This window comes from Oncorhynchus kisutch, linkage group LG1 (genome assembly GCF_002021735.2).
Source record: "Oncorhynchus kisutch isolate 150728-3 linkage group LG1, Okis_V2, whole genome shotgun sequence".
NCBI lineage: Eukaryota > Metazoa > Chordata > Actinopteri > Salmoniformes > Salmonidae > Oncorhynchus > Oncorhynchus kisutch.
The window spans coordinates 66,934,467-66,951,437 of NC_034174.2; the positions used below are offsets into that span (position 1 = coordinate 66,934,467).

At 42.4% G+C, this 16,971-nt stretch overlaps 1 protein-coding gene and 1 long non-coding RNA gene across 2 annotated transcripts; one reads left to right on the forward strand and one right to left on the reverse strand.

The window, feature by feature from the left end:
• The first annotated feature begins 6 nt into the window (after positions 1-6).
• On the forward strand, positions 7-6,817 carry LOC116374870 (uncharacterized). The gene is made up of 2 exons (XR_004210879.1): positions 7-789; positions 1,501-6,817. It is a non-coding gene; the product is annotated as an uncharacterized LOC116374870 (long non-coding RNA).
• Positions 6,109-16,811, reverse strand: LOC109888769 (UTP6 small subunit processome component). Its single transcript, XM_020479945.2, has 19 exons — positions 16,548-16,811; positions 16,372-16,456; positions 16,237-16,278; positions 15,192-15,284; positions 15,021-15,068; positions 14,863-14,926; positions 13,928-14,046; positions 13,670-13,747; positions 13,513-13,594; positions 13,291-13,372; positions 13,027-13,202; positions 9,859-9,938; positions 9,630-9,707; positions 9,291-9,470; positions 8,031-8,111; positions 7,564-7,673; positions 7,295-7,361; positions 6,948-7,020; positions 6,109-6,628 (listed from the first exon to the last, which is right to left on the reverse strand). The coding sequence occupies exons 1-19, from the start codon at positions 16,637-16,639 to the stop codon at positions 6,474-6,476; spliced, it is 1,785 nt and encodes a 594-aa protein (XP_020335534.2). The 5' UTR covers positions 16,640-16,811; the 3' UTR covers positions 6,109-6,473.
• Positions 16,812-16,971: the final 160 nt, after the last annotated feature.

A 16,971-nucleotide genomic window follows, 5' to 3' on the forward strand; every position in this document is an offset into this window, starting at 1 on the left:
ATCGCCGACGGCACTCAAAATATCCATTCTCTAAACGGACTTGCAGATGTTTTTGCCCAGTTGTAGGCTATATGACCACGGCAACACCAAGAGCTGAAAGGATTAGATATATTGTGTTGCGCCCTTGTGCTGGGACCTCCCCAAAATGGACTTCTGCTAAGTGGTAACCTGGTTATTTTGAGCGCGTCACTTCGTCTTGTCTCCAAGTTATAGGTTCCCATTGCCAAGGTTGGGCGCAGCACTTAACTGATATTGTTATAGGCTACTTATTGATGGAGTAGACATCGATAGAAATTGGCACACTATTGACAACACAACGAAAGAAGGTTGGACACATTCCTGTGGTTTCTTTCTTATCCGAATGATACATTTATTTGGCCTACCTAATAATGTCATAAAATTCGCATATTATGGCCTAGTAGGCATAGTGGCCGTTATTAAGAAACAGCTTAGAATTGATGTAAGCTTGGCACTAGGCAATATTAAGATTTTAGATGATTATTATATTGGCCCGTCATTTCTCCTGCGCTCCTACTTCTTTTGGTGGTGTGGTGCGACTCCACGTGGCAACAAATTGAGGATTATTGTAGTAACAAGAACGAATAAACCCAAAGAGCACGCCCTACTCTCTGTGCGTAATGACGCACTTGCGCAGGAGCAATGTCACAGTCGCAACACCGAGACAGCGCCACCGATTTATTCTAAACTGAATAATAATTGTTATAAACCACAGATACGGATGTTCATCCTTATTCCAACAACGATTTGCATAGCATTTCCAATCCCTTGGTGAGTATTATTCGTGTGTGTGTAATAGTCGCATAATGTCGCGCTGGCGAACTTTGACTCGAGTTTCGACCAAAGGATGATGTTGATGATGCGGTTTTTTAAAAAGCACTTGTTTTGGCCAAGTAAATTATCGCAATCAATATTATTTTATCTCCTTCCTGTGTCATGTCCTGTTAAATATTTGCTAAATGCCATTGGCTACAAGGCCATAGAAGTTTAGGAATATGGCGCCTCGATATTTGCGCACATAGGCTATTCAAATTGGTCCCAGTTTTGAGTTGTTTTCTCGTGGGGAACTCATCACTAATTAAATTAGATTTTTACATTCATCGTTTTATTCCATCGCAACGTCCCTTATTTACTAAGATGAAGATTGTCAGGAGGGACCAACAGGCTATATCTGTGCCCTGATGTCAGACAGTCAGCTGGTGTTAGTCTCGAAGGCTATGTAACAGCTGGTTAAAGATGAGAATGATACCTATTCTAGAAAAACAGCAATCATAACATGTTGTGGATGATGAATGAATATCATATTGATAAATTGCCTGAACAATCACAGATATATCACCTGTCAGGAAAACTGGCTCAAAGAGCCTGTATGTAGAGCTACTTCACAGTTTCCTCTTTCCAACTGCCCATATGACCTCCATTTAAGGGGTCAAAGGTCACCATAGTGTGCCCTGTGTGTACCTATCTCTCATTCCCCCCCAGTGAGGGTCGTGTAGTGGGGCCCGTGAGCGGCGGATGAGGCTGGGGTCCAGCTTCAGCGGCGCCCTGCAGCCTCCCAATGGTCTCCCCCACTATGAAGGCACTGGTGGACGCTGTGTGGGCGGTGTGGAGCATCGGTGCCTCCGTCTATGACTACATCCACACCAGCGCCATGGAGGAGCGCATCCACACGCTGGAGACCGTCATCACCATTCACCAGTGTGTCATCGCAGCGCTGACCGCTGGAGTGGTGGTGCTCTTCACCTACATACTGTTGAGGAAGCACTGAGGGGGAGTGAGGAAGGAGAAGCCACGCAGGGCCCAGGAGGCTAGTTTTGAGGACAACACAGGATTACCAGAGTGATCAGAAGCATTGAGAGTGTGGGTCTGGAAAGTCATCCAGAGCCCTGGAGAGGCCTACCGGCCTACATGGATTAGATTGAGGAGGACTTGATTAATAAGGGATTTTGGCTACTAGAAAAGTTTTTGCTATTTGGCCTTTATTTCGGCTGCCAATTGTACCATTCTACTGCGGGGGTGTTGCTGGACACTGTGTCTCAGGGAGTCAATGGTTTCACTCACTTTGCACCCATGGAAGATGAAGACATGGGCAGAGATGGGCAAAAGATGCATGAAAATGTATCTTTTTACAAATACAAGTTACTTTAAAGACCAATGTATCAAACTAAAATACAAAATACTTTTGTGAAGAATTGTATTTAGAATGATTAATTCTTTAATACAAAATACATTTGCAAGTACATGCCTTCACTACAACAATATTCTTAGTAACAGAAACAAAAAAACATTTAACTTGCTATGACTGTAATATGTGGTTGTTTATCTACCTTGGTTGAATGCACTGACTAAGTCACTGTGGATAAATGTCTGCTAAATGACCTAAATGTAAAAATGTAATAATTGCAAAGCACACTTGGTATTATTATTGGCCTTATTTTGTGGGCGGAGCTCATCAATAATACCCAGCATGCTTTGCAGGTGTACATTTGTACATTTACATGTTGTTCATTCAGCAGACACTCATATCACACCATAGTGCCGTGACTTCTGATACCAATGCAGGGTGAAAGGGGGCCTCCAAATGTTGAACCGCTATAAAATAAAAAGGATATAGAAAATGTATTTTGAAAATATAAATGACAGGTCTCAAGTATGTTACAAACTACATTGGATTGTAGTTCAGGCCAGTGAAATACAAATGACAAAATACTCAAAAGCAAATGAAATATGAATTTCAATGACATGTAACAGGAATACTGCCCATCTCTGGATGTGGGGATGCTAAAACCACAGCGACGACTCAACCTGCAGACTGTAATCTAATAACACACTAAAGGGATGATAATTATCATTAGGTTTGACTGCCTTAATATGCCTCAAGTGGTTTCACTCCCCAGATGGAATAACATTATTAGTTAGTTAGGTTTTCATGTTGGCTCTAATTGCTTATCCCGCCTGTATGATGCATTGGAAAACTGGAAACTCCCTCTTCAAAACCATGATTGTACTAGGTGCCAGCCCAACAGTCTATACAGGTCTATAATTGGAAGTCTTGGTCATGAAGATGAAAGTGTTCACTTAGAGGTTAACTATTATATCACCCAGTAAGGGAGAGTGGAATATCATGGGACGGGCTGAATGTATTCTCAAAAGGCCTTATTTGTTGTAGAAAACTGGCCTCAAGGTTCTCCTGTGAATTCCTCTGTAGGAGAAGGCGTTTCTGTGAAGCACTCAAAGGTCAATACACTGGTCGCCATGAATGCCATTTAGTACAGTACATGTTCTTTGATACAACTCCTTTAAAGCGTGTTTATTTGATTGCTAAAATAAGTCATTGTAGATAGTCTTATAATGCAAGACTTTGTAGTGGCATTTCATGGTGTTAGTTGAACATGGCTATAGCTGTGAAGGTTACGTCACTGGAAAGAGTATTTAGAAGCATCCTTACCTGTAAAATATGAATCAATCTGAATGTTTTGGTACATTGTTTATAAATGTTTCAGTAATGACCACTCTTAACATTTAAAAGGGTATAAAACACATTGTAGGACTTAAAATATTTATGGCAGTTTAAGTGCAATGTTATGTTGTGTAATTCATTTAAATTGTTCACTTGCTACAATATGACGAATACACAATGTTTGCCCTATCATCTTGTTCAGATTGCCAAAATGGGCCTCAATGGAATGTTTCAGGTAAATCAAATGTGACTTACAGGTGACAGACGGCCTCCATGGCAACAAAACATTTAATCACCTCCTGGATCATTGTGTGAATGTACAGTGCCTTCAGAAAGTATTCAGACCCCTTGACTTTTTCCACATTTTGTTAAGTTACAGCCTTATTTTAAAATGGATTAAATAAAAACATTTCCTCAGCAATCTACTCACAATACCCAATAATGACAAAGCAAAAACAAGTTCATAGATTTTTTTGCTACTAATAAAAAAAAAAGATATGTAAATATGGTTTCTGTTTTTCATGACTATTTGCTATGAGACTCGAAATTGAGCTCAGGGGCCTCCCGGGTGGCGCAGTGTTCTAAGGCACTGCATCGCAGTGCTAGCTGTGCCACCAGAGACTCCGGGTTCGAGCCCAGGCTCTGTCGCATCCGGCTGCGACCGGGAGGTCCATGAGGCGACGCACAATTGGCCTAGCGTCGTCCGGGTTAGGGAGGCTTTGGCCGGTAGGGATATCCTTCTCTCATCGCGCACTAGTGACTCCTGTGGCGGGCTGGGCGCAGTGCACGCTGACCAGGTCGCTAGGTGTACGGTGTTTCCTCCGACACAGTGGTGCGGCTGGGTTGGTTAAGAAGCAGTGCGGCTTCTCGACCTTCGTCTCTCCCAAGCCTGTACGGGAGTTGTAGCGATGAGACAAGACAGTAACTACTAACAATTGGATATCACGAAATTGGGGAGAAAAAGGGGTTACAAATAATAAAGAAAACAAATTGAGTTCAGGTGCATCCTGTTTCCATTGATAATCCTTGATGTTTCTACAACTTGATTGGAGTCCACCTGTGGGGCCTCCCGGGTGGACATGATTTGGAAAGGCACACACCTGTCTAAATGAGATCCCACAGTTGACAGTGGACATGATTTAGAAAGGCACACACCTGTCTAAATGAGATCCCACAGTTGACAGTGCATGTCAGACCTAGCCATGAGCTCAAAAGAATTGTTCGTAGAGCTCCGAGACAGGATTGTATCGAGGCACAGATCTGGGGAAGGGTACCAAAACATTTCTGCAGCATAGAAGTTCAAGGTAACACAGTCGCCTCAATCATTCTTAAATGGATGAAGTTTGGAACCACCATGACTCTTCCTAGAGCTGACCGTCCGGCAAAACTGAGCAATCAGGGGAGAAGGGTCTTGGTCAGGGGGGTGACCAAGTACCCGATGGTCACTCTGACAGAGCTTCAGAGTTCCCCTGTGGAGGAACAGCACCACCATCAGGCCTTTATGGTAGAGTGGCCAGACGGAAGCCGCCACTCAGTAAAAAAACTCGCTTGGAGTTTTCCAAATGGCACCCAAAAACTCTCAGACCATGAGAAACAAAATTTTCCGGTCTGAATGCCAAGCGTCACGTCTGGAGGAAACCTGGCATCTAAACGAGGATCCTACGGTGAAGCATGTTGGTGGCAGCATCATGCTGTGGGGATGTTTTTCAGTGGCAGGGACTGGGAGACTAGTCAGGATCAAGGCAAAGATTAACAGAGCAAAGTACAGAGAGATACTTGATGAAAACCTGCTCCAGAGTGCTCAGGACCTCAGACTGGGGTGATGGTTCACCTTCCAACAGGACGAAGACTCTAAGCACACAGCCAAGACAACGCAGGAGTGGCTTCGGGACAAGTCTCTGAATGTCATTGAGTAGCCAGAACCCGATCGAACATCTCTGGAGATACCTGAAAATAGCTGTGCAGCAATGCTCCCAATCCAACCTGACAGAGCTTGAGAGGATCCTCAGAGAAGAATGGGAGAAACTCCCCAAATACAGGTGTGCCAAGCTTGTAGCGTCATATCAAAGAAGACGAGGCAGTAATCGCTGCCAATCGTTCAACAATGTACTGAGTAAAGGGTCTGAATATTTATGTAAATGACATTTCACTTTTATTTTGAATAAAATAGCAACAATTTCTAAAAACCTGTTTTTGATTTGTCATTATGGGGTAGGGTGTAGATTGAGGGGGTAAAACTATTTACATTTTAGAATAAGGCTGTAACCTAACAAAATGTGGAAAAAATCAAGGGGCCTGAATAGTTTCCAAAGGCACTTTAATGGTACGAAGGATCAGGAGAGTGCAATGTTCTGACTGCAGATAAGTCTTGTGTAGAGCAAAATCTGTTTACTCTGTAATCAAGAAAAGGTTTCACAAAGCACTGGTTGGTGATTGGACATACTGCCATCCCTACGCTCCAATCTGAGTAAGCAAGTCAGGGGTCGTTCAGGGACAGGGTCATAATACTCACATGTATGTAAGTAGTCATGTGACGCACTGGTTATTAAAACAGAATAATGATAATCCCATGTGCTACAATGTGATATTGACCTACAGACAGAACACTGTAGAAACACCCTGACCAAGGAGACTATTCATGGTTTTATTTCAAGTTAACAGTGACAAAGTTAATGTTTTGTAAATACATAATGTCATTCTTACTGATGTGTACATTAACATAACTATCTTCATAATGAAATTATTCAAGTTGTAAACTTGCATGAAACACCACGTTGTATACAAAATGCAAGGAAATGTAAAGTACAAATTTAACTTGTCATATAAAAACAGAACAGCTTGTTAACCCTGTCTCTATGTAGTTGCCCTTAACCACAGATCTACCCTAACCTTAACCATTAGGTTGATCAAATATATCTGACTCTGTATCAGTGGTTAGATCAACTTCTACCTACTCATCCAAACTGCAGTAAGCAGTTTCCGGGTCAGGTGTGTTCTAGATGTGTCCAGTCTGCAGCAGGGTGTACTGGGCAGTGAATCTCTCCACACTCTCCCCCTCCAGCATCTTCATGGCTCTCCAGTGGATCATCCCACAGTTTTCTGGCTGGCCGCTGGGCCCAAGCTCCTCTCGGATGTACTCCAGCCACAGATCTGGAGGGGAAAAGCCATATACAGTCCTGAGTGACCATCTCAACTTACTTTATCCCAGAAAACTACATGGAAGTAAAGGTTTATATGCATGCCATACTAAAACACCTCAATCAGCTAATCAAAGTTGCTGTTGAATCAGGTGTGTTAATGTTGGGCTGGAATAAAAGCCTGCAAACCCTGTAGTTCCAACCATGTGTGTCTTGTTCATTCTTCTACTGGCCTACTGGAAGTCTTTTAGTTGTTAGTGTAGCAACTGACATGCAATGATCCCTGTGGGACTTGAAATGGCCTGCTTTGAATGCGCTTTTCAGAATCTCACCATCATCTGTGGAGCCAAATTCCCTCAGGGCTCTCTCATAGAAGTCCCTCAGGTTGCTCATCTTGGGAGTCTCCTAAAAGAACAGTCACACCATTCCAGTTAGTACACCACCCTTGACAACGACCATAGGAGTTGGCTATACAGGACAAACAGATCTGAGAACAAAATCCTAACAGTAGTGAATAGGTAATCCCTCGATACAACATTTTGTACATAAAGCCACAACAATACGTGGCAATATTGGAACAACAAGCTAGTTTGAGACTATGCTTTGGTTGGTTACAACATACATTTGTTAGAGCATGGACATGTGTTCTTGTTTCCCCATCCATTGTGACTCAACTCACTTGATTTTTCTCCACCTGGATCATTCTGGTGAAAAAGGCCTTGGAGAAGGGCCGGCTCTCATGCAAACTGGAAAATAAGAAAAGGTACAGCTTTGTTTTTCCTTCTACAAAAAGCTGAACTTAAATGCGTATTAATAAGTCATCTAAACGAGGATACCTTGTTGTACAAAATAACTACTGTGAATTAGAATCATCATTGTAATGATTGCCTTCACAATGCAGAACTGGTGGGAAATGAATAATCTAATAGTACTATTCATATTCAGTACCTTGTGAAGGTCTTCCTGGCTTTCTTGTAGCCTCCGGCCCTGTAGGACCAGTCAAGGTACTTCTCCTTTATCTCCATGGAAACGGCAGGCACCACAGACAGCAGACCTCTCTGAGAGCAGAGGAGAAACGAACTGTTACAACTAATTCTCATCCAACCAGACATTGTATGTAGGGAAATATGTCTGTGTTTACACATATTGGTCTTTTGACCAATCAGATCAGCTCTGAAAAAGATCTGATGTGATTGGTCAAAAGATCAGAATTGGGTTGCCTATGTAAACACAGCCTATGAGGCACTACTGCTTTAGCACTATGACACAATGGAGGCTAAGAATGACATAGAACCAGAAAAAGCTTGGTCAAATCACTGTCTGGACAGAGCTTTGAATTATCACAAGTGTAAACTGGTATTGTATTAAAATGTCATAAACTAATGTAATTTGAGAGGTTGGGCTTGGTTCTGTACCTGAAACAGGGCCTCAGTTTCCTCTGGGCTCTGTGATGTCATGCTCCACTCCACCTGCAGCTGCCACAAGGGCAAACTCAACTGTCAACAGACAAGACCAGGGTGGTTAACATCAAGTAAGATGCTTCTTTTACATATAGAATCTTTTCATGGGTTGCTGGGCTGGAAAATTGTTACCGGTAAGTACACTCAGATCTTTTACATTTTACCTTTATTTAACTAGGCAAGTCAGTTAAGAACAAATTCTTATTTTCAATGACGGCCTAGGAACAGTGGGTTAACTGCCTGTTCAGGGGCAGAACAACAGATTTGTACCTTGTTAGTTCGGGGATTTGAACTTGCAACCTTCTGGTTACTAGTCCAACGCTCTAACCACTAGGCTACTCTGCCGCCCCAAACATTTTTGTAACATACTCCCTTTCTCATAAATCTTAGTCAAAATGTTTTTTACATTTTACTATATTATTTCGCAACTCACATTCCCGGATCAAATAGGTCTTTGTGACTACATAATTAAATAACGAATTGGAAGGTGACCATACGCCCCCTCACAGTCAGCCCCTTCTCGTTAGCCGCCCCTTATATTGCACAACACCCGTCATAACATTGATAGACTAGCTACAAGATCCATATTGCAATAAATTGCCCGAATTGATGCAATAACAATAAATAAAAGGATATGTTAATAACAATGTGGAACAGTTGTTTTAAACTACTACTACTACTAGTTTGATTGTAGCCATCAATTGCCCCATAAACAATCACCCATATTAGCAAACCTTTTCATTTCTCTAGTATAGGCTACTTAGCATGACGAAAAGTGATCGGTATGTTCGGTGTCCATAATTGATCGGTTTATCATCCCAGCTCTACTACATACTACCCACTGGGCACAGATGTCAGTTCAACGTCTACGAACGTGAAATCAACAAAGTCCTGGTACTAGTTATAGGTTTTTACAGTACCTGAAGAATTTACCTGTAAGGAAAGTCTACCTGGTATTAGTAATGGGGTTTAACAGTACCTGAAGCCATTCTGTCAGATTGTCTGTCATGTCATTTGACCACGGGAAAAGGAACTACCACGTAAATACTGCGCTGGGGGGTTTGATTGAATTGAGCCCTTCCAGTCATATTGGAACTGGTTTCTAGCAGGGAATAGCAGTCATTTGATGAAGTTAATATGCTGTAGGAAATTATCTGGGACAGAGTTGGAGCTGCCCCACTTTCACAGCAGCCCTTAGTGACCGTGTGTGTGTACCTTGGGATTCACGTGTTTCAGGGCGTCCTGGAATAGCTTGCCTGTGGCGCCACTCCCCAGATGCACCATCGTCTGCAGGGCCAGGCACCACACGTCCACAGATTGTCTGTAGCGCTGGGTGGCTGCCATGGCAACCGCAGCGGTCTGCTCCGAGTCTCCTGATGAGAGTAAGACCTGCAGCTGAACAGACCGATGGAGGGACACACGCACAGGAAACCGTTACATGTTGTGAACCTCATGTATCCTATTGGTTGCTATGCTGTATGTTTGTACGTTAGAAAGCCTATGTTTATACACTTGCTGTCCTAGATTTACTCTTGCCATAAGACATCTTCTTACCCAGTTCTTGTAGAAGTCCTCCTTCAGCAGTGAGGAGTCGTGGGCACGCTGAAGCACTGCCAGCAGCCTCTCCTGCCTCTGAGGGATGCCAACACACACACACAGGCCAGATTCCAGTCTTAGAAAACCCTACACTAATTTCACTAATATACTAGATCATCAATCTATCAATATTCTTCCCTAAAAAAAGTGCTCATCGGCAATTATAGTCACGGTTTGAAATGCTAACCTTCTCCTTCAGCTCCTGGACGTTGGTTTTCCTCTTGAACCTCTCCAGGCAGAAGGACACGTAGCACGCCCACATGGCCTCTGGAACACAGCAGAGAGACCACCCATCACTAGGGTTGTTGCCGTGACTGGCAGTCATGAGTCATGACCGCAGTCAAATTCGACATGAAAGTTGAGTCACGGTACTCTCCTCCTATGCTCTCTGTACATGAAAAAGGCACCGATGCGTTGGTAGTACCCAACTTGCTAACAATGTCAGAAGGCTAACGGCCTGGTACTCAAGCGCTCCATTGTCCCTCTAATCACTCTGACATGAATGCAAATGTAGGCTACATTGTTTGACCTCACTATGATCGATCAATTTGAAGAAGTTCAACAGCAGATTGAAACAGTGGAAAACATGGTCGTTGTGGATCTTGTTTCAAAGCCAAACAACGAAAAGGGACAGCGCTTTCTAAGGTGATGATTGATTCATGCAAAGCATTTAAGACGTCACATGTAGAACACCCATATGCATAGACCTATATATGACCGCAAGGCTGAAAAAAATTGATTGCAGTTATACAATACTGCATATTAAGCACAGCAGAAAAACATTTTATTTTATTTTTTTAACTGATTTTAAGATTTACTTGGTACATAATTGGTAATTGGTGTAGGCTACAAACTCTAGTAATCCATTTTGAGTGTGGACTGCAGTATTATGCATACTGGATGGACTGGTTACGCTCTAAAACGTTCTCTCCATCAGTCTGGGAGAGAACGTATAGGCCTAAGACGGTGTTCCCCCAAGCCTGGTCCATGTGTAACCCCAACAGTACACATGGACAAACACACCATATTCAACACATTGAGGGCTTGATGATTAGCTGACAAGCTGAATCAGGTGTGCTTGTCCAGGTTTACAATACAAATGAGTACTGGAGGACCAGGGTTGGGAAACACTGGCCCAGGCCATGTGTTGCTTCATTGATTGTGCAGGGCGGCCTACAATTATAGTGAATTTGTATTTGATACTATTAGGATTTTGAATAACCTAATAATATGGCGTTTAAAAAATATTTTTTATAATTAACAGGCTGACATATTACCTTTAGCTACAGAATATTTCACCACCGTGCGTTTCCATTTCCTCCTCTCTCCCTCATTCCTTTCTCCAGCGAGCAGAGAGAGGAGCCGTCGGCAGTTTAATGAAATATGTTTTGTTGTGAAAACGTGACTTTTGATGTTCCTGAATAGATTTCACTTGGTTTCCCAAATTAAGCACTGGGTAGAGGCAGGAAACAGGTTTGGAGACACCATGGCATACAGTTTGAGAGGAATACGACCCGTCACGCAGCGAGAGGATGCTCCTCAAACAGTGGTTGATGCGTTGAGTGAAAGTTTTCTTAAAAGCCCAGACATCTCTATATGCAATCCAGTGTGAAAGCAGAGTTTTACTGGTTGCCACAACAAGCAGAGGATACCAGTGCTACTATATTATTCAGCTGCTAATATATTATTCTGAATTACATTTTCTTCATATCATGTTTCTTTACACCTGCCTAAAATAAATTATGGATTTGTGATGGTGTATATTAGTTGAAATTTGTTCCAAAGGCGGAGGCCTGGAGATGCTAAACGGGTTTGTTAATTAACCGTCAGTTGGCATGACAGTTACCGTCTGACAAAATGTAATGACTGCCACAGCCCTACTCATCATTTACAGAGGGAAAACAATCATGGTGTTTGTAGAGATGGGCATGAGTAATCGAGTACACAAACAGACATCAAAACATGATGTTCAACCAGATTTTTTCTTCAAATACGGTAAAACTATCTCATTTATTTCAGAACTTCTCAATATTAAAATGTGTTATATTGAGAGAGCGGGTTTAACTATCACATTACAACTTCTTTATTTAAGATTTTAAAATATAAATGGCAAATATTTGATGGCAAGTGCTTCTGATTGGCTGGGGGGGGGGGGGGGGGGGTTCAGGCACAGAGTGAAATGGGGACCATCAGCATGGCGGCCAAACACAGTATGGGTTGGAAGTATATTGCATAGTTTGCAATGCAAATATCAAGCTCTCCTGTCATAGCACAACTATCACCATGAGAAATCGTGCTTATCAAGCGCAAAGAAACTTTCTCGGAAGGGGACAAGCAGCAGCAATCTTGCACCGCATCTACTGTCACTGAAAAGCACCGCTGAGATCCCACCAGAGCCGAGCAGTTAACACAGCTCATTACTGTTTCAATTAATGATTCTCAAATGGCTTGTTTTTTTTTATTGACTGAATAGATATGGGGCAATTTCAGTTGATATTTATTTACTTAACCCATCTTTACGTAGTCCTTTTGATTCCTAACAGAGGGCTTCTACAAGCAAGCGCCACCCCTAAGGTTACTGCCTTTTTTAACATTGTCTTCCACAATATAATATAACCAGTTGATATTACGGTTTCAACATCTTAAATGGCACTTGTTTTTTGACTGAATATATATTGGGCAATTAACAATTAGGATTTATCTGTATGATAAATTAGGCATTGTTGCGCACTGTTGGCATACAGAATACTCGAGTACCAGGAAACTCATGCGAGTACTCGAACAGTAAAACAAACAACAAAAAAAGAGTAAAATGCCCAACATGATTTGAAGCAGTGTCACCTGGACCCCAGATGACGGCATTAGCCCGCCTAGGTTTTGGAAGCAAATGTAACTTTTCAGGTCTCAGGCAAGGTTACCCATCACGAACGTAGTCCTCGAACCTCCTCCATTACACTTCATCCAACACGTCACTTCTGTCGAGTTGTGTACTTATTGTATTGTGTCTATCTGTGTTGAGGTCTTTATTTGCATTATGTTATGTCTACCTGTGTTAAAAGTTTCATGTTGTGTCTTACCCGTGTGCTTGTAATGTGTTGCGTTTCTGTCTAACCTGTGTTGGTGTGTGCATTTCTGTTGGTTGTGTGTACGTACCTGTGTTGGTGTGTGTATTTCTGTTGGTTGTGTGTACGTACCGGTGTTGATGTGTGCCTTTCTGTTGGTTGTGTGTACGTACCGGTGTTGATGTGTGCATTTATGTTGGTTGTGTGTATTTCTGTTGGTTGTGTGTATTTCTGTTGGTTGTGTGTACGTACCGGTGTTGATGTGTGCCTTTCTGTTTATTGTGTGCACGTACCTGTGTTGAGGCTTTTGAGGCCCTCCTCGTAGACCTGGCAGCAGCGCTCCTCTCTCCTGGCGATGTCAGAGGCCCGCCCCTTGGCTGTCTGAAGCTCCTCCCCCACCGTTGCCTCCAGCTCCCGCTTGGCCATGAAGTCCCACGTCAGTGAGTCGTCTGTGTATTTGCTCTGCAGGCTGGGACAGGACATTCAGCATGGTCAGTGTGTTTTGTGTCATGTTGAAAAATGAATACAGAGATCAGCAACCCAAAATGTAGCCGTACTCTTGTATAATGGTGTCCTGTAGTTCTTTAGTGAAGTCAAAGATGGCGGCGATGGTCAAAAGAGACAGGATGAAATCGGCTCCTGTGGACAGCACAGAGAAAACCATTAACATCTCCAAAACACTGTCTCTACTCTCTTAATAACCAAAGTAGACATATGAGATGACTGTTAGGCAATACAAATGGCATAGAACAAATACAATGCGATGGAATACAGCTCACCTTGGATTTTCCCAGTAGCATCTCTGTACACCAACTCGGCCAGTTTGCCACTCATGATCTCAGGGGAGAACTCGTACTCTCCCTGTAGAGTGAAGAGGACAATCAGTGACCCAGTACAAAAGAAGAAACTCAAATGTGTGTGTGTGTGAGTACTCACCACGTCCATCTCAGCCTGCTCCAGCTCCTTCTGTTGCTTCCTCAGTTTCTCAGCGTGCAACAGCTCCATACGGAAGTACTGTTCAGAAAGAGACACAGGTATCAATCATCCTGGGGGTTTTAACAGTGGTCCTGCTACATTTAGGCTTTTGTGAGCATTCATGTTTGCTACCACAGCACTTAGATTTCCATAGCATCTCAGCTTCGAGCAAAATATGGTAATTCTTCAATTCATTGAAAATCAAATGCCACTCTGTACCTCTTGGTAGACCTTCTTGCTTTCCGGGTGGAAGCGCAGGGCACGCAAGAACAGGTGTCTGGCGCTCTCTGACATGTTTCTGTCCTCCAGCTCGCTTTTGGCAGCCATGATCCAGAGGGCTGGAGAAAGGAGAGGCAATCAATGATTCTGCTGACTAGGCTGCCATCCACTCAAACAACTGGGGCAATGATAGGACCCTGTGTAGTGTAGATAGTGGTCCTTTGCAGCTCAGTTGGTAGAGCACGGCGCTTGTAATGCCAGAGTAGTGGGTTTGATTCCCAGGAGTACCCATATGTAAAATGTATGCACGCATAACTAAATCGCTTTGGATAAATGCATACGCTAAATGGCTTACTATTATACACTAAGTGTACAAAACATTAGGAATACCTGCTCTTTCCATGACAGACTGGCCAGGTGAAAGCTATGATCCCTTATTGATGTCACCTGTTAAATCCACTTCAAAATCGGTGTAGATGAAGTGGAGGAGACAGGTTAAAGAAGGATTTTTAAGCCTGGAGACAATTGAGACATGGATTGTGTATTTGTGCCATTCAGAGGGTGAATGGGCAAGACAAAAGATTTAAGCGCCTTTGAACGGGGTATGGTAGTAGGTGCCAGGCGCACCGGTTTGAGTGTGTCAAGAACTGCACCACCGCTGGGGTTTTCTACGCTCAACAGTTTCCTGTGTGTATCAAGAATGGTCCACCACCCAAAGGACATCCAACCAACTTGAAACAAGTCAACATGGGCCAGCATCCCTGTGGAACACTTTTGACACCTTGTAAAGCCCATGCCCTGACGAATTGAGGCCATTGTGAGGGCAAAGGGGGGTGCAACAATGTGTTCCTTATGTTTTGTACACTCAGTGTATATTACAAGGACATATGCCATTGACGTGGTATGTCACCATAGTATAATGATGATAAATCTACCTGGTTTCTCAGGATGAATGGCAAGCATGGAGGAGAACACCTTGCTGAGTTGAACCTTTGTGTTCTATTTGAGGAGATAACAAAAATAACCGTTTCAGCACCAGAACAACATTTTTTCAATGTTTAGCAGTAAAGAACCAAAGATAACTTAAACTTACCCATTTCTTACAGAAAGCAATGTGAGAGAGCCACAACTGCACATCATCCTGCAAAAAGAGGAGATCTAATGTGTCTGTCCATTGACTTCTTTGGTGTCTTCTGCAAAGAGCTGTTTGATATATTCAACATCCCGTAGCTAATAGCTAGGTCATATAGGGCTTGTACAGTACCTTCCATTTAGTTGTGGCCCTTCTGAAAATGCTGTTGATCCTCGAGATGATGGAATACTCGATCTCCTCTCTTTTGAACTGATAGCCGATGCGCTTAAAAATGAAACATGATGAGGAACAAATATGAACTCCTGATACAGATATTAAATATTTCCATAGAACTTCAAGTGGATTTGCAGGATTTCATTGGTTGTAAACTATAGCATGATACTGAAAGTGGATATTATTATTAGTGGATTCTGTCGTTGCCATGGCGCTGTAAGGCAGCCAAACAGAGAGCTCTGTATATTTTGGATTTTAATTTGTGTTTTTTTTTTTTGATAAGTCATTGAGTGTTGATTGGATATATATCTGGTTGTTTCTACCCACGAGTGATGGCAAGTCTGCTTGTTTAGGCTAGCTAGATAGCTAGCTGCCGACTAACGTTTGCGTTTAAAAGACGCATCAGACTCAGCACCGGCTTCTAATTAAATTAAAAAGTGGAACATTGCCTGTCCGACCTCAGAAACAGACAACTAGGCTTATATTAAGCTCTTCCTTATAAGACCTGACTACATTGTGGAAATGGTAGAGTGGTTGTAGTGAGGATGACTACTGCTCTGGATTGATGTGTGGTGAGCTTTTTTGTGCCATAGTAATAAGTGCAGAGACATCACCCAAGTGGGTGCACAAGTCCAGGCTACAGAGAGGTCGAGCTGAGGATGACATCAGGGCCACCAAGCCAACTCCATCACAGGAAGGCTACAGATAGGCTGAGGACAACATTATGGCCAGCAAGCCAAATTAAATGCATCACCATCACACCAATGGGTTGCCAGAAGCACCAGTCTGCCATGAGCTGGCACACGGCGGAACTCTCCGAAGCGGGCTTCATCAACATCACTTTCATTGTTTTGTTAATCTACCTAATTGTTATTCTCTTTATTTGTAGGCCTATACCACAATTCAACTTGTAGCTGCAAATGTGTAGCCTACAAAATGAAATGAACCAATGAAACAAATCCAAATCATGTATATAATAGTTAATATGAGATTCAAAACTTACTGATCTTCTCTTCTTTATCAGCTCTAATACATTGATTTCATACTGAAAGAAATAAAACAGATTAATAAATTGTTATTGTTTTTGATTGCCCATACTCACATTTTCAAGCTGTATTCGCTGGTATTTGGCACTCACCTGAATGTATGCAATGAAGTCAACTTTGGTTATGATCAATCGATGCAGTTTGTATTCTAAAGCTGTCGCCCTTTTTAGCATGGATCTGTAATTGGAAAATTAATCGGATTTAATACAACTTCAAAGATTTTTGCCAACATTGCTAGTTAGCTAAGCTAGAGTGTTTTTCATCTTACTTGACTTCTTTTTTGCTGAACAGTCCCACTCTCTCCAACTGTTCCAACTCTGGGATTCGATTCTCGATCCGCTGTTGGACTATCTCAGCCATCGTCACTTACTTGGTGCTTTACTTTGACTGCCTTCTGTTGTAAATGTTATTAAAGTATTCCGTAAAAACAAGAATAGTTTAATAATAACTAAATTAGCCCAAAAGCATTTTTCACACGTGTGGAAGTTGTGATTGCTGTACTTCCGGTTCCGTGCTTCAACTGGGTCCGTGCAAAAACATGTGAATTTACAATAAATTACCGTTTGAGCGGTACAAATTAAAATCCAAAGCGAAAAACTCGGCATTGATCTTTATTATTAGACCATGCATTATAATCAGATGTAATGGTCTGCATTTACATTCACCATAAAACTATATAACATAGACAGTAC

What these genes read in the sequence shown, in the direction of transcription:
- LOC109888769 (XM_020479945.2), bottom strand. Translation starts at nt 16,639, where the DNA reads ATGGCTGAGATAGTCCAACAGCGGATCGAGAATCGAATCCCAGAGTTG. An exon ending in TTGCTTTCTGTAAGAAATGG is followed by an intron (nt 14,927 to 15,020) that starts GTAAGTTTAAGT and finishes CTCCTCAAATAG; the next exon opens with AACACAAAGGTTCAACTCAG. An exon ending in AAACTGAGGCCCTGTTTCAG is followed by an intron (nt 7,674 to 8,030) that starts GTACAGAACCAA and finishes CTCTGCTCTCAG; the next exon opens with AGAGGTCTGCTGTCTGTGGT.